Here is a 25,588-nt window from a genome sequence, read left to right as displayed (position 1 = left end):
CTGTTGAATAGAATTTCAGCCCGCATACGTACACTGAATAAAAATAAAAAATAGTTAAAATAAAATTCAAATAAAAAAATAGAGAATAGTTAAAGTATATTTCATGTTTATCTAATAATAATCAGCATGGGACAAAGTATGATATAGTCAAATTCAAATGACTGCTAATACGGAAGATAGTACATCTACCTCTGCAGTTCTTCTTGGGTTTTCTCTCTCTTTTTTCAATGAATTATAACTTATTTGACAAAATTGGAAATCGATGCACAGACAATACAGGCTGTGCTACTCGTCTAGTTCAAGAAACATGATCAACATCGGTCATGGTCACATCGCTAGATAATCAATACAAATTACTGAAGTGCTTTTTATAGGTCCGCTGAGAGACATTAGCATGTTCCTACTTCTGCAGAAGTACTCTTGGTCTACAGCAATAAATGTACATGAGCCTAGAAAACCATTGTGGCAAACAAGCCTGCCACAGGCCACCGAAGTGGCTTTCCACGAGGCCCTCCAGCACAGAGACACAGTGAGAAGATGTTCAAATAGTCCACATTTATTTACAAGGTTGGCAAGATGTTACCGCCAAGGAGCAGATGTAAAAACTGTCATGACAGAGGCTCCCCTTGTGTGGATGGGGATGGCAGATTTAACCTGTGCGCACTGATTGCCTCACTACGCACAGGTGCAGCCACCCCTGTTCCTGGATCCAATCAGCCTGGCCAATTATCCAATTCCTAACCAATTAGATAACTAGCCAGCTCTAATTAGCTTGACCCAGGACAGGTGTGGCTGCTTAAACCAGCCATCCCCACACCACAACCATCTCAAATGGAAAATCTTGCACTATACAGTAGTTATGGCACTTGCTGGTATAGATGAGTGGACGGTTCTAGAGTTCCTCTATTAATCAGCCAGCGGCACCTCAGCCTCTCAGACCTTGGAATGACTGAATGGTGACATGGCACATGGTAGTGAGGGCTCTCTAAGCCTTGATGGTTTTAGGGTTAAACTGCAGTGTACCCAGCTGACCATCAATCAGTTTTCTCTATACAAGTGGTGAAGGTTTCTTTATGGTAAATCACATGGACTTCACAGAAACTGAATAAATAAACTATATGAGGTAAAACTACGTAATAAAGGGGGTGGGGACAGATCTGTAATATCCTCATGTATACTCTCTTCTTGTCCTAGTTATTCTGCCAGAAAAAAAATGCATGCTTTGCTTAACTCTTTCTCCCTTTTCACCTGGGTGTACTACTCTCTAATAAAGCTAACACACAGCAGAGAGCTGTGGCCTTATTTGATGGGCACGTGTTCCACCACGACTTTGTATCAAAATTTAGGAAATATGAAGAATTATTAATGGTATATGCAATATGTACACAAAAATGCAACTAATTTTTATTTCACAAAATTCACATGAGCTAGCATCAAAATTATAATAAAACCTCCAACCTTTCCCACCACTGCAAAATAAATTGTGTTGATAACTTAAAGCAGTGAAATTTTGCATGGGTTTTTCCAAGTCCCAAAACATCTCCAAATTGTACATTTTGGATGATGTTTGGAACACATAATCTACACCAAGCAAACAAATTTTCTTCACTCAAAATCACATATTTTGAACAGACAAGAGAGGAGAATCAATTCTAAAAAGTGTCAGTATCTTAAAAGATTTAACATTATGTTCAATGCTGAAATACGTGCGTTAGCTGGCATGAATTATAAGTGAAAACTGATATTAGTTTGGGTTGAATGCGCTTTACCTATTCCCAGAGAACTCGTCCATTGGAAACTTTGCAAAAGAGAGAGAGAGAGGGTCTATCTATGGCAGTGGCAGTGTCTGACTGTGGCTTGCCTCTGCAAGTTTGTTGTTTACATTCCAAACATGTTAATCGATGGGAAATTATCCTGTGTTAACTCGTAAACATCTGAAAAAAATATCTGTGCTATTTGCAAAAAGAACACAAGTAGGGGCAGGAGCAGGTGATTTAATCGCTGCTACTGTAAGAGCAAAAACTGATACCATAACAGCACCTGCACATGTAGCAAGCCCCAGCAATGCACCACACAAAGACCCTGCTGTTGTGCCTGTTGTCAGGATTAAAAACCTTTTCATTACACTCTGTTTTGCCTTTTCTCTTTTTTTCCCTTTGCCATTTCCTCTTCAATGGCTTGTTCCACAGCCTGGAGCATCTCATTGGTGTAGTGCTTCCCTTCGTTCTGCCTCACCATCTGATCAATTGTGTTCATCAGCTATTTGAGCAACGTTGCTTCTCTCATCATCGGGGCCTTCAGTGGGATTCTTCCAGTATTTGTTATGGATGACATGAAAGCAGTTTCCAAACTTTTGGACAAGTGTTTTCAGTCGGTCATTTTCATCCACAAACTGCTGGGCGGTCATGTCATCGTCAAGCTGGTCTCCGTGGGTTAAAAGGACAACAGCGTACTTCAGAGCCTCCTCCCCAAACATTTTCAGAATCTCTTCCACTACTTTATTCTGCTCCTCTGTGTGTCTCCTCACAGGCAGCACGATAAGAAAAGCGTGAGGTCCAGGAACACACTCTACGATGCATTTGGCTATCTTAGGTTTTAGCTTTTCATCAGTGCACTCAGGAGAAAAATACCCTGGTGTGTCAACCACAGTGATTTTCCTCCCATCAACAGTGGTGGCTGCAACCTCACATGTAGCTGTATCAGAGTTTGCACAACATGATGTTCTGAGCAGGTTCTCACCCAGAATGCTGTTGGCTGTGCTGCTCTTCCCAGCTCCCGTCTTACCCACCAGAACAATCCTCAGATCTACTGACCCTAGGGGAAAAAGTTGATATTTAAATCAAATAAACAGAGCTACATTGCACTGTATGAGACACGAACATTTTTGCTTGTTAATCGTCTAAATTTCCGCTATGAAATGTAAAGTTACTGCTAAAGACAACTCCTGGGCCACTGTTAGTCAGGATGGAATCTCTGCAATAGAGCACATGTGGTAAGAATGCAGGTGTGGGTACACATGTGAAAATAGAACACTTGATATCCTATTTGAGCAATAAATGTATTTAATGAAAGTTGTTTCCTATGCTAGAATCACCGTTAGTTCTTTATCACGTGTTTCACCCATTGCATAACACATCTTCTGTTGAATAGAATTTCAGCCCGCATACGTACACTGAATAAAAATAAAAAATAGTTAAAATAAAATTCAAATAAAAAAATAGAGAATAGTTAAAGTATATTTCATGTTTATCTAATAATAATCAGCATGGGACAAAGTATGATATAGTCAAATTCAAATGACTGCTAATACGGAAGATAGTACATCTACCTCTGCAGTTCTTCTTGGGTTTTCTCTCTCTTTTTTCAATGAATTATAACTTATTTGACAAAATTGGAAATCGATGCACAGACAATACAGGCTGTGCTACTCGTCTAGTTCAAGAAACATGATCAACATCGGTCATGGTCACATCGCTAGATAATCAATACAAATTACTGAAGTGCTTTTTATAGGTCCGCTGAGAGACATTAGCATGTTCCTACTTCTGCAGAAGTACTCTTGGTCTACAGCAATAAATGTACATGAGCCTAGAAAACCATTGTGGCAAAAAAGCCTGCCACAGGCCACCGAAGTGGCTTTCCAAGGGGCCTTCCAGCACAGAGACACAGTGAGATGATGTTCAAATAGTCCACATTTATTTACAAGGTTGGCAAGATGTTACAGTCAAGGAGCAGATGTAAAAACTGTCATGACAGAGGCTCCCCTTGTGTGGATGGGGATGGCAGATTTAACCTGTGCGCACTGATTGCCTCACTACGCACAGGTGCAGCCACCCCTGTTCCTGGATCCAATCAGCCTGGCCAATTATCCAATTCCTAACCAATTAGATAACTAGCCAGCTCTAATTAGCTTGACCCAGGACAGGTGTGGCTGCTTAAACCAGCCATCCCCACACCACAACCATCTCAAATGGAAAATCTTGCACTATACAGTAGTTATGGCACTTGCTGGTATAGATGAGTGGACGGTTCTAGAGTTCCTCTATTAATCAGCCAGCGGCACCTCAGCCTCTCAGACCTTGGAATGACTGAATGGTGACATGGCACATGGTAGTGAGGGCTCTCTAAGCCTTGATGGTTTTAGGGTTAAACTGCAGTGTACCCAGCTGACCATCAATCAGTTTTCTCTATACAAGTGGTGAAGGTTTCTTTATGGTAAATCACATGGACTTCACAGAAACTGAATAAATAAACTATATGAGGTAAAACTACGTAATAAAGGGGGTGGGGACAGATCTGTAATATCCTCATGTATACTCTCTTCTTGTCCTAGTTATTCTGCCAGAAAAAAAATGCATGCTTTGCTTAACTCTTTCTCCCTTTTCACCTGGGTGTACTACTCTCTAATAAAGCTAACACACAGCAGAGAGCTGTGGCCTTATTTGATGGGCACGTGTTCCACCACGACTTTGTATCAAAATTTAGGAAATATGAAGAATTATTAATGGTATATGCAATATGTACACAAAAATGCAACTAATTTTTATTTCACAAAATTCACATGAGCTAGCATCAAAATTATAATAAAACCTCCAACCTTTCCCACCACTGCAAAATAAATTGTGTTGATAACTTAAAGCAGTGAAATTTTGCATGGGTTTTTCCAAGTCCCAAAACATCTCCAAATTGTACATTTTGGATGATGTTTGGAACACATAATCTACACCAAGAAAACAAATTTTCTTCACTCAAAATCACATATTTTGAACAGACAAGAGAGGAGAATCAATTCTAAAAAGTGTCAGTATCTTAAAAGATTTAACATTATGTTCAATGCTGAAATACGTGCGTTAGCTGGCATGAATTATAAGTGAAAACTGATATTAGTTTGGGTTGAATGCGCTTTACCTATTCCCAGAGAACTCGTCCATTGGAAACTTTGCAAAAGAGAGAGAGAGAGGGTCTATCTATGGCAGTGGCAGTGTCTGACTGTGGCTTGCCTCTGCAAGTTTGTTGTTTACATTCCAAACATGTTAATCGATGGGAAATTATCCTGTGTTAACTCGTAAACATCTGAAAAAAATATCTGTGCTATTTGCAAAAAGAACACAAGTAGGGGCAGGAGCAGGTGATTTAATCGCTGCTACTGTAAGAGCAAAAACTGATACCATAACAGCACCTGCACATGTAGCAAGCCCCAGCAATGCACCACACAAAGACCCTGCTGTTGTGCCTGTTGTCAGGATTAAAAACCTTTTCATTACACTCTGTTTTGCCTTTTCTCTTTTTTTCCCTTTGCCATTTCCTCTTCAATGGCTTGTTCCACAGCCTGGAGCATCTCATTGGTGTAGTGCTTCCCTTCGTTCTGCCTCACCATCTGATCAATTGTGTTCATCAGCTATTTGAGCACCGTTGCTTCTCTCATCATCGGGGCCTTCAGTGGGATTCTTCCAGTATTTGTTATGGATGACATGAAAGCAGTTTCCAAACTTTTGGACAAGTGTTTTCAGGCGGTCATTTTCATCCACAAACTGCTGGGCGGTCATGTCATCGTCAAGCTGGTCTCCGTGGGTTAAAAGGACAACAGCGTACTTCAGAGCCTCCTCCCCAAACATTTTCAGAATCTCTTCCACTACTTTATTCTGCTCCTCTGTGTGTCTCCTCACAGGCAGCACGATAAGAAAAGCGTGAGGTCCAGGAACACACTCTACGATGCATTTGGCTATCTTAGGTTTTAGCTTTTCATCAGTGCACTCAGGAGAAAAATACCCTGGTGTGTCAACCACAGTGATTTTCCTCCCATCAACAGTGGTGGCTGCAACCTCACATGTAGCTGTATCAGAGTTTGCACAACATGATGTTCTGAGCAGGTTCTCACCCAGAATGCTGTTGGCTGTGTTGCTCTTCCCAGCTCCCGTCTTACCCACCAGAACAATCCTCAGATCTACTGACCCTAGGGGAAAAAGTTGATATTTAAATCAAATAAACAGAGCTACATTGCACTGTATGAGACACGAACATTTTTGCTTGTTAATCGTCTAAATTTCCGCTATGAAATGTAAAGTTACTGCTAAAGACAACTCCTGGGCCACTGTTAGTCAGGATGGAATCTGTGCAATAGAGCACATGTGGTAAGAATGCAGGTGTGGGTACACATGTAAAAATAGAACACTCGATATGCTATTTGAGCAATAAATGTATTTAATGCAAGTTGTTTCCTATGCTATAATCACCGTTAGTTCTTTATCACGTGTTTCACCCATTGCATAACACATCTTCTGTTCAATAGAATTTCAGCCCACATACGTACACTGAACAAAAATAAAAAATAGTTAAAATAAAATGAAAATAAAACAATAGAGAATAGTTAAAGTATAGTTCATGTTTATCTAATCATCAATAATCAGCATGGGACAAAGTATGATATAGTCAAATTCAAATCACTGCTAATATGGAAGATAGTACATCTACCTCCGCAGTTCTTCTTGGTTTTTTTTCTCTTTTTTCCAATGAATTATAATTTATTTGACAAAATGGGAAATTGATGCACAGACAATACAGGCTGTGCTACTCGTCTAGTTCATGAAACATGATCAACATCGGTCATGGTCATATCGCTAGATAATCAATACAAATTACTGAAGTGCTTTTTATAGGTCCGCTGTGAGACATTAGCATGTTCCTACTTCTGCAGAAGTACTCTTGGTCTACAGCAATAAATGTACATGAGCCTAGAATACCATCTCAAATGGAAAATCATGCACTATACAGCAGTTATGGCACTTGCTGGTATAGATGAGTGGACGGTTCTAGAGTTCCTCTATTAATCAGCCAGTGGCACCTCAGCCTCTCAGACCTTGGAATGACTGAATGGTGACATGGCACATGGTAGTGAGGGCTCTCTAAGCCTTGATGGTTTTAGGGTTAAACTGCAGTGTACCCAGCTGACCATCAATCAGTTTTCTCTATACAAGTGGTGAAGGTTTCTTTATGGTAAATCACATGGACTTCACAGAAACTGAATAAATAAACTCTGTGAGGTAAAACTACGTAATAAAGGGGGTGGGGACAGATCTGTAATATCCTCATGTATACTCTCTTCTTGTCCTAGTTATTCTGCCTGAAAAAAATGCATGTTTTGCTTAACTCTTTCTCCCTTTTCACCTGGGTGTACTACTCTCTAATAAAGCTAACACATAGCGGAGGGCAGTGGCATTATTTGATGGGCATATGTTTCCACCACGACTTTGTATCAATATTTAGGAAATGTGAAGAATTATTAATGGTATATGCAATATGTACACAAAAATGCAACTAATTTTTATTTCACAAAATTCACATGAGCTAGCATCAAAATTATTATGAAACCTGTGGCTTGCATCTGCAAGTTTGTTGTTTACATTCCAAACATGTTAATCTATGGGAAATTATCCTGTGTGAAATCGTAAACATCTGAAAAAAATATCTGCGCTATTTGCAAAAAGAGCACAAGCAACTAGGTGAACTACTAGTAAAACTTGGTAGTCTAGGTGGTCTTGCTGAAAAGCTGTTGGATGAGTGGCGTACAGAATGTTGATGTGGAATAAAAAGAAATGATGAGAACACTGAGCTCACTTTTTTTGTGAACTTTGTCTAGGTCCCCATCGTTGATCAAACTTCCACTTCCACTATAAACATGAAAATGAAGCTTCTAATTGAGATCCGCTTTTTCAAGCACTTGAAATACTGTCACAGTTCAAAACCTTTTCTTCGATCCACCATAATTACAAATACATTTCATAGCACGATGGCAAGTTGTTAGGAGAACTATCTGGCTTTTCTGCTGCGCACATTCCCTCACTATCAACACGAGCTTTGTGACACACAGCCCCCCCGGCAATGTGCAGTTAGACTACTTGAAAATGGCTGGACCCATCAACACCAATAAGGGGTCATTTGAAAGGTTCCAGTCTTGTTTAGTTTGATCTGAAACTCAATTGACTTAAAAGTAAACCTATCATTGTTCAGATAAGCAGATGTCTGCTATACATACAGTAATTGTCACGAATGTGATATATATGTGCTAATTATATTATTAGAGTATCAAACGCCAACGCATACGACTTTCGTTGGTTCATCCGGTGGAGGAAACACCAGAAGGTTGTCATCAGTGTGAACCGCCACCAGATCGGGAGCACACCCAACATACACTTTGAAGTGCTGCAGAGCGAGGATGAGGGCGAGTGCCTCCTTTTTAATAGTAGAATACACCTGTTGATGTTTATCATATTTACTAGAGAAAAAACAAATGGGATGATCTATGCCTTGAGCGTCTTCTTGAAGAAGGACTGCACCAGCACTTGCTTTCACGCCAATTTTGAAAGGTTCAGCAAAACTGGGAGCAGACAAAACCAAAGAGGGAACAAGGAGTGCTTTCATTCACCCAAAAGCCTGCTGACAGAAGACCACATAAAAACTGATCTTATGACTACGTAGGTCAGTTAAGGGAGAAGTGACGGCTGAGAATTTTTTACAAAAACTTCTGCGGTACCCAGCCATTCCCAGGAACCAACATAATTCACATTGTGTTGTCGGGACAGGGAACTGACTGACTGGCCTCGCCCGACTGGCTGACCGGCCAGAGGTTGAACTTGTCCTTGCCCAAAAACCTTTTCCGAAGTAGGTGACCAAACTCACACATGGCCAGATTCAGTGTCAACTTAGGCCCGGCTAAACGATTAAAAAGAGTCCAAACTTGACCAATGTGCTCGCAGGGTTTTCCCTACCATAGAAAGGCCTAGGCGCAGCGCCTAAGTGATTTTCCGGAGCGCCTCAACTCTCTGGGGTCTAAGGGTAAAATGAGGCACACTGGTGATTGTGTGATGCTCTGACATTTGTGTAAATTTCATCAACTTTATATGCAGTGATTCCAAAGTGTTTCATATCTTTGTTTTCAGCACAAACTCAGCTACAACAATATGGCAGCAGTAAGTAGGTCATAATAATGTGTGGATTGTAAACTGCTCTAAAAACACACAAACTGTAAACAGTAGTTTTGAACACGCACAGGAATGTTGTAATAAAACACACTAAACAATTGTGAATAAGACTTTTGGTCACTGAAATGTGTTCTTCAAGGTCTTGGGTATCAAAAGATGACAAAATATTTTAGCAAATCCAATGAGAAATATAAAATATTTGCCTCTCCGCCTGTTGTTTTTTCTCTCTGTGTCTCTGCATGTGCCTTGTTGTCTTTATCCTGTGGGGGCGCGCACCACAGGGTGGAAGAAAGCCGGAGCTAAAGGAGGTGCTGAACAGAAGGTGACATGATGAGTGAGGCGGTATGATGGGCCTGATGGTGGAGGGAACAATTAATAAAACTTGTGTAAAAAAATAAATTGTATGAATTGTGTAAAATATGATTTGGCCATGCTGCCACCTATTGGTGACGTCTTTTGGGGGGAGCGTGTCACGCCTGGCGCCCGCCCTGTGTTTTTTCACCTTTTTTCTTATATTAATTTGAGTAGGTAATCTATGGATGCCACTCGTGGAAGCCAGCGATTACCTTTAATTGCTTCCAGCTGGGAGGCGACGCCGTGGATTGCTTAACCGTGGTCAGCTGGGATCATGCTTTTTAAAAAGCTACCAGCGGGAGCTCTCTCTTCTTATTTTGGTAAATGGACTGCATTTATATAGCGCTTTTATCCAAAGTGCTTTACAATTGATGCCTCTCATTCGCCAGAGCAGTTAGGGGTTAGGTGTCTTGCTCAAGGACACTTCGACATGCCCAGGCAGGGTTTGAACCGGCAACCCTCCGACTGCAAGACAATCGGTCTTACCTCCTGAGCTATGTCGCCTCCGCCTCATTTTCACCAGCTTGCCTTTTTGACTCACCTGCATAGTAGCTTGCCAGCTTGTCAATTAGCCAACTCACTGCACTGCACATTTTGGCATTTCCAGCCAGTTCTTTGTTGCTTTGTTCTTTCTGTTTTTGTGTACTAAATTCTTGTTATTCCTTCACTCGGTTGTCGCGTGATTTCATGTGTCGGACCCACGAGCCGGTTTTGTCACATGAGTCATTTAAAAGGTTCCAGTCTTGTTTAGTTTGTTCTGAAACTAAACTTGTTTAGTTTGTTCTGTTTGTTCTGAAATTGACTTAAAAGTAAACCTGTTCAGATAAGCAGATGTCTACTATAAATACAGTAATTGTCACAGATGTGACATGTATGCAAATTATATTATTAGAGTATCAAACGCCAACGCATAAGACTGATTGGTGTTTTTCATCCGGTGTCATCAGTGTGAACCGCCACCAGATCGGGAGCACACCCAATACAGTTCAAAGTGCTGCAGAGCGAGGATGAGGGCGAGTGCCTCCTTTTCAATAGTAGGTTAAACCTGTTGATGTTTATCAAATTTACTAGAGAAATAACAAACGGGATGATCTATGCCTTGAACGTCTTCTTGAAGAAGGACTGCACCAGCACCTGCATCACTTGCTTTCACGCCAATTTTGAAAGGCACAGCAAAATTGGGAGCAGACAAAACCAAAGAGGGAACAAGGAGAGCTTTCATTCAAGTGAAAGCCAGCTGACAGAAGACCACATAAAAACTGATCTTATGACTACGTAGGTCAGTTAAGGGAGAAGTGATGGCTGATTTTTACAAAAACTTCTGTAGTACCCAACCATTCCCAGGAACCAACATAATTCACATTGTGTTGTCGGGACAGGGAACTGACTGATGGTCTCGATTTTAGAACCCAGTAGCCGAACTTGTCCTCGCCCAAAAACCTTTTCCGAGGTAGGTGACCAAACTCACACATGGCCAGATTCAGTGTCAACTTAGGACTGGCCAAACATTTAAAAAGAGTCCAAACTGGACCCAGTGTGCTAGTCCCACAAAGTAGAGTGGATGATTAAATCATCTAAATAAGCCTCACAGTCTGAGAACCCCAAAATAACTAGTATGTTTTTATTTCCCAACATGTTAACAGATACATTTATTAAATGGTTCAATACATGTGTACAGAAGCCTCCACTGAGGTATGATCAAAACAGCGAGAGAATTTTCATTACTGTATATCATATATATATTTGTCTCTAGAAAATTGATGTTACCTAGGGCTTTCACCTCAGAACAGAAACATGAAATCAGATTACATTTTTATTACTCATGAATTATTACAAGAAGAGTCGTAGAATTTCACAGAACATCTAACGTCACAATATACAAAAAGTCAGATCATCTTAATTATCACTTTATGTCTTTTTTTGTGTTTTAGCTCAGCAACAGACAATGTGCATTTAGAAAATCAAATACAACTGGATTATATCAACTGGGACCACCTGTGTGATAACTTATAGATACAGATCATTTTGTTGGCTGAGCAGGTGCACATAGTGTTTTCTCTGCACATCCCTTGTGTATGGCTTTCAATTTAAGAAAGAAATGAAATAATGGAACACACTTATTAGTTTTAGCTGAACTGGCCAAAGTCTGTTTGGAAAAAATTCATTATTTTAATTGTTAGTCAAAGTTATCAACAAAATTTGATAAAATCCTATATATCATTAGAAATGTTAATTTTTGTCTGCCTTTTTCATTAAATTATTATAAATTATTTTTTGTTCCCGGTGCAGGTATAGCTCTCTCATCTACAGCAGCTATAGCTATCTCATCTACAGCAGCTGTAACTCTCTGTACGGCTTCTTTTACAGTCTGTGCTTCACTTCCTGCCCTAGCCCCTGCAATCGCCCCTGCAATCGCACACCCATAGGCCCTTGCTGCATATCCCTCTCCCTTTGTCTGTGGTCTGGCTGTACCTTCAGCAGCAAGTTTAACTACAGCTGATCGTACAAGACCCACAAATGCACCATACAGAAACCCTACTGTTATGCCTATTGTCTTGATTAAACACTTTTTCATTACATTGTGTTTTGCCTTTTCTCTGGTATTTCCTTTTGCCATTTCCTCTTCAGTGGCTTGTGCCAAAACCTGGAACATCTCATTGGTGTAATGCTTCCCTCCATTCTGTGTCACCATCTGATCAATCGTGTTCATAAGCTTTTTGATTTGAGCAGCGTTGCTTCTCTCATCATCGGGGCCTTCAGTGGGATTCTTCCAGTATTTGTTATCGATGACATGAAACCGGTGTCCACACTTTTGGACAAGTGTTTTCAGGCGGTAATTTTCATCCACAAACTGCTGGATGGTCATGTCATCGTCAAGCTGGTCTCCGTGGGTAAACAGGACAACAGCGTACTTCAAAATCTCCTCCCCAAACATTTTCAGAATCTCGTCCACTACTTTATTCTCCTCCTCTGTGTGTCTCCTCACAGGCAGCACGATAAGAAAAGCGTGAGGTCCAGGGGAACACTCTACGATGCACCTGGCTATCTCAGGTTTTAGATCTTCATCGGTGCACTCAGTAGAAAAATACCCTGGTGTGTCAACCACAGTGACTTTCCTTCCATCAACAGTGTTGGTTGCAGCCTCACATGTAGCTGTATCAGAGTTTGCATAACATGATGTTCTGAGCAGGTTCTCTCCGAGAATGGTGTTGGCTGTGCTGCTCTTCCCAGCTCCTCTCTTACCCACCAGAACAATCCTCAGATCAGTTGACCCACGGAGACAAAGATAATATTAAAATAAAATACACAGAGGAAACTTCACTATATTGCACTGTACAAGACATTAACATTTTTGTTTGTTAATTGTCTAAATTTCCCTCATGATACTGAATACTAAATTACAGCTAAAGACATTTTTTTGGGCCACTGTTATAGTTGGGATGAAATTGGTGCAAGAGTGCAGATGTGGTAAGAATGCAGGTGCGGGTGCACACGTAAAAATAGACAGAACACTTGACATGCTAAGTGAGCAAGTTTTTTTTTGCCTATCCTAGAGTCACTGTTTCTTCTTTATCACCCGTTTAATCCATTAAATAATACATCTACTACATGGAATTTCAGCCCACATATGTATGCTGCTGGTTACATTTTCACAGTGTAGTGAGAGAAAAACAAGTTTAGTTGAAACTAGTCTGGTAGAACTTGTGACAACATTGAAAAGCATTGATGAGTTTTCTTACCTTCCATTCCACTGCACCGGTAACACCGTGTGACTAGACAAACCTGAACGAGATTAGCTGGTGTAACTGAATGTTCGCTTTTTATAAGCTGATAATTAGTATGACCCTAAATCGCATGTAGGTGAACGCCTTCTCTTTCCTCCAATGATGCTGACTCCCCATGTTCAAAGTTGATTCTTAAAGTGACAGTTCAGTGCAAAATGAAAACTGGGTCCTGTTTTTTCTTCAAGATATTTGTTTGACAATGTGAGAAGGTTTAAAGCATCTGTCATGGATCCAGGCTGTTGTCTAGATCACAGGGCCAGAATCAGAAATTAAATGCAAAATGCGAGTGAAACAATTGAAATATATTTCTCATATCCATGAAACATAATACATATGGACACAGTTATTATCAGCCAGCAACACCTCAGTCTCTCAGACCTTGGAATGATTGAATGGTGACATCATGGCACATGGTAGTGAAGTAAAGAGGGCTTAAGGGTTAAACTCTGCAGTGCAGGCAGCTAACTAACCAATCAATGCGTGTGGGGGGGAATAAAAAACAGGATCTGAGTTTTTTTTAAATTTTTTTAAATTTTTTTAATTTTTTTTTTTTACATAAACCTGAGCTCTCTGGCGCAGGTTTTCATCAAGGATCCCTCTGTACTTTGCTCTCCCTCCATCCTGACTAGTCTCTTCGATCCTGCCTGCTGAAAACACCTTCACAGCCTGATGCTGCCACCACCATGCTTCACTGTAGGGATGGTATTGGCCAGGTGATGAGCGGTGCCTGGTTTCCTCCAGACGTGACGCTTGGCATTATGGCCAAAGAGTTCAATCTTGGTTTCATCAGACCAGAGAATCTTGTTTCTTATAGTCTGAGAGTCCTTTAGGTGCCTTTTGGCAAACTCCAAGCGGGGCTGAGAGAGTGAGGTGCTGCCGGCTGTTTAATAAAGAGGAACTCTGGAACTCATTTATACCAGTAAGTGCCATAACTACTGTACAGTGCATGATTTTCCATTTGAGATGGTACTCTAGGCACATGTAAATTTATTGCTGTAGACAGAGTGTATTTCTGCAGTAGTAAGCACATGGCTCTGTCTCAGTTGACCTACGAAACCGTGTCAAAATCACCTCAGAAATTTATGGTGATTAGCTGGGAATGTGAACATCCCAGGTGCTGTTCGCCTTCTTTTAACTAGACATACAGTAGCCTGTATTGTCTGTGCATCAATTTCAGATTTTTTCACAAAAAAGAGAAAAGGAAATAAGAATTGAGGAGGTAGATGTATTGTTCCATCTTGACAGTGATTTGAATACGAAAGATTATATCATTACTTTGCCTGATGCAAAAATAGTTTACTTCTGTAGAGTTGAAGTTTAGATGAACTTCAACTCTACAGATGTAAAAGTATTCTCAAGTAAAGTATTGCATGTTTAAATCATATTTCTGCAGCGTACTATTTTTCAACTTAGGACTATTAATACTACTAATAAACTATTGGTACAATTTTTTTTTTCCACATAGGATCTCATGAATAATTGAATTACAGTTAAATTACCTTAACTTATTTAACAATGGGGCCATAATTCAGGTGCTTGTCTTGAATAACTGCATTCATATGTGTTTCATTGATGTGAGAAATATATTTCACTCGCAATTGCACTCATTTCAGATTCTGCCCCTGTGGTGTAGATGAGAGTCTGGATCTATGATAGATGTCTTGAACCTTCTCACATTGTCAAACAAATATCTTGTAGAAAAAATATTTTAAAAAACAGGACCCGGTTTTCATTTTGCAGGGTACTGTCACTTTAAGAGGCAACTTTGAACACGCGGAGTCAACGTCATTGGAGGAAGGAGCAGCCATTCACCTCTGTGATTATGGTCATATAAGATCTCAGTTGATCAAAAACAGACATTAACACCAGCTACTCTTCAGCAGTATCTGTCCGATCATACGGTGCAGTGGAATGGAAGGTAAGAAAATTCATCAGTGCTTTTCAAAATGTTGTTTTACCAGATTACAGTTTCAACTAAACTTTTTTTTTAGTTCAGTGTACATATGTCGGCTGAAATTCTATTGAACAGAAGATGTGTTATGTAATGGGTGAAACGAGAGATAAAGAGCCAATGGTGATTCTAGCATAGCAGGAAAAAACTGGCAATAAATAAGTTTATTGCATATCAAGTCTATCTATTTTTACATGTGTACCCACACCTGCATTCTTACCATTCCTGCACTATTGCACAGATTCCATCCTGACTGTAACAGTGGCCCAGGAATTGTCTTTAGCTGTAATTTTGTATCATGGCAAACAGTGACAATGAAGTTTAGATAATGAACAACACAAAAATGTACTTGTACAGTGCAGTGTAGCTAAGTTACATTACATTACATTACAGGCATTTAGCAGACGCTCTTATCCAGAGCGACTTACACAACTTTTACATAGCATTTTTACATTGTATCCATTTATACAGCTGGATATATACTGAAGCAATGCAGGTTAAGTACCTTGCTCAAGGGTACAACGGCAGTGTCCTTACCCGGGACTCGAACCTACGACCTTTCGGTTACAAGAAAAGAATCATATGGCTAACTTAGGACGGAGTGTAGCACAGTGGGTAAGGAACTAGTCCTTACCCACTGTGCTACACTCCGTCCTAAGTTAGCCATATGATTCTTTTCTCTGTTGGTCCTTTTATAGTGTGATGTTCTATGATTGCTTTATTATTATTATTATTATTATTATTATTATTATTATTAGGGGCCAAGCACCGAAAGTGCAGAGGCACCCTATTGTTATTATTATTATTATTAGGGCTGTCAATCAATTAAAATATTTAATCGCGATTAATCACATGATTGTCCATAACAACCCAAAACAATGACAAATATTGTCCAGAAACCCTCAAAGGCACTGCATTTAGCATATAAAAATATGCTCAAATCATGACAAGGCAAACTCAAGCACAACATGCAAAAACAGATGGGCATATTGACCTGCTAAATTTAACATTACTTAGTAATATGAGTACTCACACAATGTAGTGTGTCCAACTTTACGGTTATAAAGGTTCACTAAAACATCTTGTTTTTTTAAGCATTAACACAAAACGATGGACCTCAATACATCACAACAACAGACACATTGTACAACAGGTACATTGGTCAGCTAAATTTTCCATTACTCAAAGATCATTCCCTGGATCCCTCGCACTACTAAAGGAAATCACACAATGTAATTGTGTCCAACCTAACATGTGGAAAATAAATTCCACTGTTTGGCTACTTACATAAAGTGCTTGGTGCACGCTTCAGCAAAATGCCTCTCTTCGGTCTTCATAACAGTAAAAGCATGCGACTGAAGTTCACTGTTGGTCAAAATAATGCGCTGTTACCCCAAGGTAACTGTGACTGTGAACAAGCATATCTCCTGCCCCATTTGAGCTACAGTCATGACATTTTGGACATATGTGCAACTCGTCAAGTGTAACACATTTCCTATAAGGACCCATAAGCTCCACTCATTAGATCTTCCACAAATGAGATTTTTTGAAAAATGCTTCAAATGCTACTAATCCTGTATGATTTGATAACACTATGCAACCGCCTGTTCTCTTGTCACCAAACTTTCCATAATGGCGTGTTGTGCTTGCTGCTTGGCCCCCGTAATTGCTACTTGCAGCTATATTTATTATTATTATTATTATTATTATTATTGTTGTTGTCGTCGTCCTCGTCGTCCTCGTCGTCCTCGTCCTCCTCCTAATGACACTTTCTTTTGAATGTCCAGTGTTGATAGTCAACGTCACATCAAGTGAATATCATTTGTGTGTCAGTTGACACTCAGTCTTGTCAAAAAATATCTTTTGACACTCGATAAAGTTCTAGACTGCTCACGCTCCACTGAGTGAGCAGACATTCATTGAGCATGAAATATTGCTATCTACTACAAGTAAATGGCCTGTCTGCGGACATTTCGGTAAATATTAATTCAGTTTCAAAAAGAGTCAACTAATCCTGGCATAACTATCAACATATCATTTACCCACGTTTTCATCTTCAAGTGACATCATCAAAATGTCATAGTTAAGTGCCATCTATTGGTTGTCAACATGTTGACTATCAACAGACTCTCAGCAAGTTGTTACTATAAATCAACAGTTTAGTATCTATTAAAAGTTGAGTGTCAGCATTTGACACTCAATATAAAGTGTTAACTTAAAAATACTAATATAATCATCAACATCATCATGGTGATCAATACAAGGTAATACCGATTTTAAATGACAATCCCTGGCATGTTTTCTAGGGTCAGATGATCTGAGGATTGTCCTATTGGGCAAGACAGGAGCTGGAAAGAGCAGCACAGCCAATAGCATTCTGGGAGAGAAGCTGCTCAAGACCTCTTGCTCTGCCAACTCCCAAACAGTAGAATGTGAGGCTAAAACAAAACCTGTTGGTGGGAGGAGCATCACTGTGATTGACACACCAGGGTTTCTTGATAATAAGGACCCAGATGACACACTGAACCCCAAAATAGTGGAGTGCATCAGAAAATGTTCCGCCAAACCTCACACCTTTGTTATGGTGTTGAAAACTTCCAAGCAGCAGAGGAGTTACGAGTGATGAAGAGGTTTGAGGACTGCTTTGGAGAGAAGGCTCTGAAATATGTTGTTGTCCTTTTTACATACGGAGATCAGCTCGAGGACCACACGACCGTCGAGCAGTTTGTGAATAAAAATGAACGCCTGAAAACACTTGTCCAAAAGTGTGGAAACCGGTTTCATGTCATCGATAACAAATACTGGAACAATCCCACTGAAGGCCACGGTGAAGAGAGAAGCAACGCTGCTCAAATCAAGAAGCTGCTGAACACAATTGATCAGATGATGAAGCAGAACAGAGGACAGGACTACACCAAAGAGATGCTCAGAGTTGTGGAAAAGGCTCAGTCCGTGGGTCAAGCAAAACCAGTGCAGAAAATAATGAAAATGTTTCAGAGAACAGGAGCAGGGGTTCTGTCATTCCTTTATGCATCTAGTTTGGTTTTTAGATTTCCGGCTACAGCAATGAGAGCTCTGTTAAGGGCAATAAATTATGCTTGTGCATGTGTAACTACACATGCCCAAGAAGAAAATAAGGCAACTAAACCCAATATTGATGATGCATGTAAGACACAGGGAAAAGAAGCGGAGACAGAACACTAAGAAGTTATTGACCAGTTGTAATATTTGGGTTGATTAGTAAGAAGAATACAATTTTATTTTTTTAAATTTCATTTACCAAATTACTTTCTCTAATGTCATTTAAAGATTGTCTACTTCATCATAACTGAAGGGGACCTGCAGGAATCTTGTCCGATTTTTTAAATTCTACAGGAAATTGCCCTCTTGTACCAATAATTGGATAGATCCCTTTAGGAATCTGCATTGTATTTAGGGAATAAGATCATGATTGCGGTGTTACCAGAGTGGTGTATCTTTTTTAATTATGTATACTTGGTGACTAAAACAGTTTTTCCTAGATTTAATTCATTGTTTAATCTCCCTAACATGTTGTAAAGAAGGACACTGTGTTTACTTGCCAATTGTTCACATTGTTTGCACACTGGTTATTCAAGGAAAATGAATGAAAACACCAATGATCAGTTTCAAGGGAAGTTTTACAGCCTGTCCATTTTCAGCTCACCTGTTGTTACTGTGCAGTTATATGATTTTATAAAATTGATATATCTGATTGATTGTTCTTATTGGTCAATTTACATTACATTACATTACATTACAGGCATTTGGCAGACGCTCTTATCCAGAGCGACGTACAACAAAGTGTATATCCATAACCAGGAACAAGTATGACGAAACCCCTAGAGAGAAGTACCGGTCCAAGTACAGGGAACAACCGCATAGTTCAACTTGGACCCTGGTGGTTAAACTGATTAACACTAACAACAAGAACGGCAACAACGCAATCTATGGAAAAATAAAAATAAATAAAAATACAAGTAGTCGTTAAGACTGGCGCATCAACTAAGTCACCTATTAAACAGCTGCCTAGTTACACCCCTAAGTTTAGTCATTTACAGGGGGGGGAAGGGAGGGATGGGGAGAGGTGCAGCCTGAAGAGGTGGGTCTTCAGTCGTCGTTTGAAATTGTTCACAGTCTCAGCTGTTCTGACCTCCACAGGGAGGTCATTCCACCATCGTGGGGCCAGAACAGACAGGAGACGTGTTCTGGAAGTGCAGGTGCGAAGAGGGGGAGGTGCTAGGCGTCCTGAGGTAGCAGAACGGAGGGATCTGGCTGGCATGTAGGGTTTGAAAATCTTGTGAAGGTATGCTGGGGCTGATCCCTTGACTGCCTGGTATGCTAGAACCAATGTTTTGAATTTGATGCGAGCTATAACAGGCAGCCAGTGGAGGGTAGTGAGCAGGGGAGTTACGTGGGAGTGTCTGGGGAGGTTGAAGACCAATTTACATTTGTCCAGTTGTGATAATAATAATGAATGCATGGTTTAAATAGAATGTTCGAGCATTTTAAATATTGCAAACACAGAGGTATGAATCGAGATCACGGTTTATATATATATATATATATATATATATATATATATATATATATATATATATATAACTATATAACTTCCCTTTCTGATTCAAGGATTGATGTTTGCCAAGGAAACCAAAAAATAACTTTCTCAATGCTTCTCAATACATCTGCACATACACACACGCACGCACACACGCACATATACAGTACTTCCGATATACCGCACACTCAGTGTCTCGTCTGGTCAATTCTCTGTCTCTTCCACTTATTCAAATTGTCTGTCTTGAGTTTCTGCACTTCAATCCTGGAGCAATGCCTTTTCTGTGTGGTTCTTATGCTCAAGGTGGTGCTGGAAATTAATTTATACAAATTAAATATGTCACGGATCACTGGACCTCTTAATTGTACCCCAGGTATTATCACCATGCCGATATTTAATTTGTAGACTCTTACCTGCTTTGCTTCTCCCCCTTGAACCACCCCTTTCCCCCTCCACCACATTCATAAATCAATTGCTGCACAATTTATTCTTAACTTTGCTGACTAGCAAGTCTGCATGGTGATAATAGTGCACTGCATCTTCACCATGTTCATGGCCCATTGTAGTTTCAGGGCACAACCAGAAGGTGTCACTCTTAGCACACACATGGTGCAGAGGGAGCGGGTGCCAAGCTCTACATGGAGAGAACTTCGAACTTGGACTTGCTATGAAACTTTTGCAGTTGAATGACTCTGGAAAATTGATAGCAGTGACTCATACAATATTTATTCCATACTCATGTGATCATTTCAGTTCTTGTTACTTGTACGCTCTTGGAAAAGCTGAGTCATTTGAGTAAAGCCAAAAATGCTATCAACTGCTGAGGAATCTCTGCAGGCAAAATTGAAAAGCATGATTTTCAAGTGTGTGTGTGTGTGTGTGTGTGCATATGATTGTGTGTCCATGCATGTGTGCAAAAGTATTGGGACAGTGACAACATTTTTGTGTTTTTGTTAAACAAAACGGTCAATATGAGGTTGAGATTGTAGCGCAGACTGTCAGCTTTAATTTGAGACTTTCTCAGGCAGCACAGACCTCAGGTCAGTTGGCGGTGTGGCAGAGTCACAGACCTCAGGTCAGTTGGCGGTGTGGCAGAGTCACAGACCTCAGGTCAGTTGGCGGTGTGGCAGAGTCACAGACCTCAGGTCAGTTAGTGGTGTGGCAGGGTCACAGACCTCAGGTCAGTTGGCGCTGTGGCAGGGTCACAGACCTCAGGTTAGTTAGCGATGTGGCAGGGATACAGTCTTTCCCAGATAGTACAGACCTCAGGTCAGTTGGCGGTGTGGCAGGGTCACAGACCTCAGGTCAGTTGGCGGTGTGGCAGAGTCACAGACCTCAGGTCAGTTAGCAGTATGGCAGGGTCACAGTCTTTCCCAGATAGTACAGACCTCAGGTCAGTTAGTGGTGTGGCAGGGTCACTACCTGTCCTGGCCTTTTTGCACCAAATCCTGCACCAGTTAGTGCACAAACACTGATTATGTTCTTAACCTGAATTTCTTCAAAATAAATATTCTGCTGTATAAATGGATTGTATGTGAAAGAATTTAAGCTGTGTAAGTGGCTTGTATTAAATAAAAGGAAATGTGAAAGCTTGCACCAGTGAGGCAGTGCTCTGCGGAGCCAGCCCTGGGGGTTCGGTGGTCCTGAGCAAAAAACAAAACGCTCCAGCATAAATCAGGCCCACCGAATCGCGTGGCCCGGGGACGGCTGGGGCCCTAAATGACTGCATGGAGTGTGTTTATGCCTGCAGCTTTGCTCTGGAGCTCCAGCCCAGTGCCACTCTTTTTTCATTTTTGTTTCCTGTCTGATCCTCCTCAGTGAAGGTGCTCCTGTTCGCTCTCTGTTGGTCTTGAAGGCGTGGAAGCCATTTTGAACAGGCAAATGGTAAATGGACTGCATTTATATAGCGCTTTTATCCAAAGCGCTTTACAATTGATGCCTCTCATTCGCCAGAGCAGTTAGAGGTTAGGGGTTAGGTGTCTTGCTCAAGGACACTTCGACATGCCCAGGGCGGGGTTTGAACCGGCAACCCTCCAACTGCCAGACAATCGGTCTTACCTCCTGAGCTATGTCGCTCAGGACCAGCCTGTTGCGCAGGGATCTCGCAGCTTGTCCTGGTCAGTATCCAGGGTGACGACAAAGCATCGCTTGCACGTGTGCGTCGTGTCATGAGTGTGTTTCGATTTTGGACTTCACTGGTCTTGTGCCCACGGTCTCCCCTTTGTCCTCCAGGAATATAGTTTGGAATTATGGCTCTCCCATTCCCAGTAATAATCCGGCTGCATGGGGCCTCTAGTGGGGCAGTCCGTAGAGCGCTATCCACATGCTCGATGCGAGCCGCGTGCACCTTTGTCGCTCGTCTCTCCCTCTCTCTCCTCCTCCTAATTATTCCTGTCTCTCTACACTGTTCTGTCCGAATAAAGATGAAAAAAGCCCCAAAAAATATTTATTTATTTTAAATAATCCAGCCGCATTGCTGGGATTATCGCTGGGTTAGTCTGATTCCGTCTGTTCTGTGTTTAGCCCTCGCAGAGCCAAATACGCAATTAAGCAGGAAGTGGGGAAGCAATGGCGGCCAATGACGCGATGAAGAGAAACCTGATGGCGACTGGTCCTGCACTGTGACCCTAGGTAGCAGGGTCACGATAGCGAGACCAAGAGACCGGTAAATATTTCGGAGGTGAGTGGGAAGGGGTAGGTGATGGGCAGCGTTCCAGACAGACCTCAGTTTAGGCTCTCATTCTGTGCCTGATGGTGGCTTGAGATCAGTCAGCAATCAGCCGAGGGCCACCAGGATTGAGGGGGCAAGGAGAGAAAGAAAAACAGATCTCATAATAATAACAGATTTACTAAAACAATCCACCATGCTGTCATTAGTGAATTGGATGGCTAGCTTACAGTATGCATCTTTTTCAGAGCTGTATTTCTGGGGACTGTAGTATATTCACAAAAAAGCAGTGTATATGCACTCACTGACATAAAAAATCCATAGTCAGATTTAAAAAAAAAAAAAAAAAAAAGCTTGCAAGTACGGAAAACGATGTCTGAATGTTCAAGTGGGAGATTCATCTGAGTCAAAAGAAGAAAAAAAACCCAGCATAGAACCATGCTTCAGGATTTGCCTGCATTTCATCTTCATTTTCAAATACTGAAAATGAAAGTATTGCAGTATCCACTACCACAATAATCTTTGTGTTTTACTTAGATGTAAAACGATAACAAATTGTGGTAGCTGTAGAAATGCCAAAAAAAAAAAAAAAAAACGAATGATTTGGCTGTAAATGAACCTCAGTTTGCTGGTACTGCTGGTCCCCTGACAGGCAGTATTGACAGATCAGAAATATTTTCAGCCAATGGTCTCTCAAATCCCACCCAAAATGGCCAGAACCAAGATCTGGGCAGGCCTGGAAACACCGGCGACACGAGTGGTATGTATCGGAGAAATCTGCTAATGAGGGAAAGTATTAAACCATCTACTTTTGTCCTGCCATGATCAATTTTATTTTCACATAACTGAAGACGGGATGATTGAAAATGCCTATGGATTTAAATGTTGTTCACGTGTTTGAAAATGTAATTTATCACTCGGTGAAAAAATTGTGAGCCAACCTTCCTTCCTTCCTTTCGTTCTTTTTTTTTTTTTTTTGCTCCTACTGCTTAGTTGTGATGTACATGTGACTGTTTTGAAAAAGTCAAATGATATGAGAACTTTATTGACTGAATTATGACTGTTGTTATAAGCTCCATTAAGGCTGGCCGTTCTTACTGTTACTGCTGCTACTGCTCTTGCTGCTGCTACTACTGCTGCTACTACTAATCTTGCTACTGCTACTACTACTACTCTTGCTACTGCTACTGCTGCTGCTACTGCTACTACTACTCTTGCTAATGCTACTACAACTACTACTGCTACTGCTGCTGCTGCTACTAGGACTGCCACAACTGCTACTGCTACTGCTGCTGCTACTGCTACTACTATTGCTGCTACTGCTACTGCTACTTCTACTACTACTGCTGCTACTGTTACTGCTGCTGCTGCTGCTGCTGCTACTACTACTGCTACTACTACTCTTGCTACTGCTACTACAACTACTACCGCTACTGCTGATACTGCTACTACTATTGCTGCTACTGCTGCTACTGCTACTGCTACTGCTACTGCTGGTACTGCTACTACTTCTACTGCTGCTGTTGCTACTGCTGCTACTACTAGTAGTACTAATAACATAATAATAATAATAATAATAATAATAATAATAGCATTTAAGGAAATGTGCAGCTGAAAATGCTCCTCAGTCAGAGTACATTGTAGTGAACCACAAGATGTCTCTCTCCAAAAACATCACAACAGCGTCAGTGTCCCCCGCTCACCTTTTACTTTATTCTTGCAAATGACATCAAAAAGAATGACTTTGCTATAGGCCACAATTGAATGCGATTCCCCTGAGAAATCAATTTCGCTCTTGACGGTATCTGAGAAAGCATTAGAGCCAGTTTGAACACAGATGCCAAGGAGATTTCAGCTTTCTGTGTAATGGTGTTTTTTTTTTTGTTTTTTTTTTTGTAATAGCAATTTGGGATCTTTTAAATGCACCTCATGACTGCATAAGTGGCACTGCAACGTTTGGCAGCGTTGCCTTTATTTGAAGTGATTGCGGATTAGGCAATTACACATTTCTTTACCAAATGTTAAAACCAAAAATCGAATAAAAACAAGTGGTCCCCTGCTTCGGGTCAGGGCCAAGGGCTTACGGTAATCGGCAAATCCGGCGGGGCGAAACTACCTGGGCTTCAAGGGTCGATAGAGCGGATCGCAGAAAGGTCGTGGAAAACGAAAGCAGTTAATCCCCCAGGCAGAAAGTTGGTGCCGTCTCTTTAAGAAAGGCAGTGTAATTCCCAGAGCTCGTGCTCCAGATGGTTCTGAGTACTCGTCTGGCCTTTTGCCAGGATGCTGCTCTCAATGGGATTAGTCAAGGATGCTGTTGATTGCTACGTGCTATGCGCTGCATTAAATTGCACTCACCATCCGGGAAGAAGTAAAGGGTCAATTAATGGTGTGAATATAGGATTCAAGGGTTATGATTAATTGGTGGGCAAATGAGACTGTGTGTGTGTGAAGAAGAGAAATACGGGCAGATTTCTTTCCCTCCTGCTCTCTCTCTCTCTCCCTTTGTATCGTTACATTTCTCCTCATGTCTCATACTTTCTCTCTCTCTGTTTGTTTTCCTGTTCAAACAACTTCCATTCCTTTAAGGCCTCAAGTGGTAATAATTCTGAGTTTTTACTGTTGGCCAGGTATTGCTGTAACACACACACACACAAACACACACACACACAGGCACAGACACACACACATGCACAGGCACAGACGCACACACATGGCACAGGTGTACAAACAGACACACACAGGCACGGACACACACATACACACAGGCACACACACACACATGCACAGGCACAGACGCACACACACGGCACAGGTGTACAAACACAAACAGACACACACAGGCACAGACACACACACACATACACACAAGCACAAACACACACACAGGTACAGACATGCACACACAGACACATACACACAGGCATAGACACACACACACATACAAACAGACACATACAGGCACAGACATACACACAAACACACAGGCACAAACACACACACAGGAACAGACATGCACACATGCACATACAGACACATACACACAGGCATAGACAAACACACACACACACTAGGCCTAGGCACTGTCATAGCTGTTTGGTATGCTCAGTTATGCTTGCTGTAGTTCTTAACTCTTGGGTGGTCATCTGATGCTGTTGTTTCAGCAGTGATCTAAAGTAATCCTCAAGTTGTGGGAGAGATGCATTTTTCTAATACCAGGTACTAATGAAAAGCAATAGTTACCTATTTTATGGAAACACATGTAGCCCCAGTATC

At 41.0% G+C, this 25,588-nt stretch overlaps 1 protein-coding gene and 1 pseudogene across 1 annotated transcript; both read right to left on the bottom strand.

Annotated features, from left to right (window-relative positions):
• Nucleotides 1–1,603: 1,603 nt before the first annotated feature.
• Nucleotides 1,604–8,680, bottom strand: LOC118214409 (annotated as a pseudogene).
• Nucleotides 8,681–11,578: 2,898 nt separating this feature from the next.
• LOC118214408 (GTPase IMAP family member 9-like) lies at nucleotides 11,579–12,600 on the bottom strand (the record flags this gene model as incomplete). The annotated part of the gene is made up of 1 exon (XM_035394337.1): nucleotides 11,579–12,600. A coding segment is annotated over one exon (1,008 nt), but the record flags the coding sequence as incomplete, so codon positions are not given.
• Between the last annotated feature and the right edge of the window lie 12,988 nt (nucleotides 12,601–25,588).

Source organism: Anguilla anguilla, chromosome 15, assembly GCF_013347855.1.
Source record: "Anguilla anguilla isolate fAngAng1 chromosome 15, fAngAng1.pri, whole genome shotgun sequence".
In the NCBI taxonomy this organism is placed as follows: domain Eukaryota; kingdom Metazoa; phylum Chordata; class Actinopteri; order Anguilliformes; family Anguillidae; genus Anguilla; species Anguilla anguilla.
The sequence above is the reverse complement of the archived record's forward strand: the minus strand, read 5'-3'. Positions and strand labels throughout refer to the sequence as shown.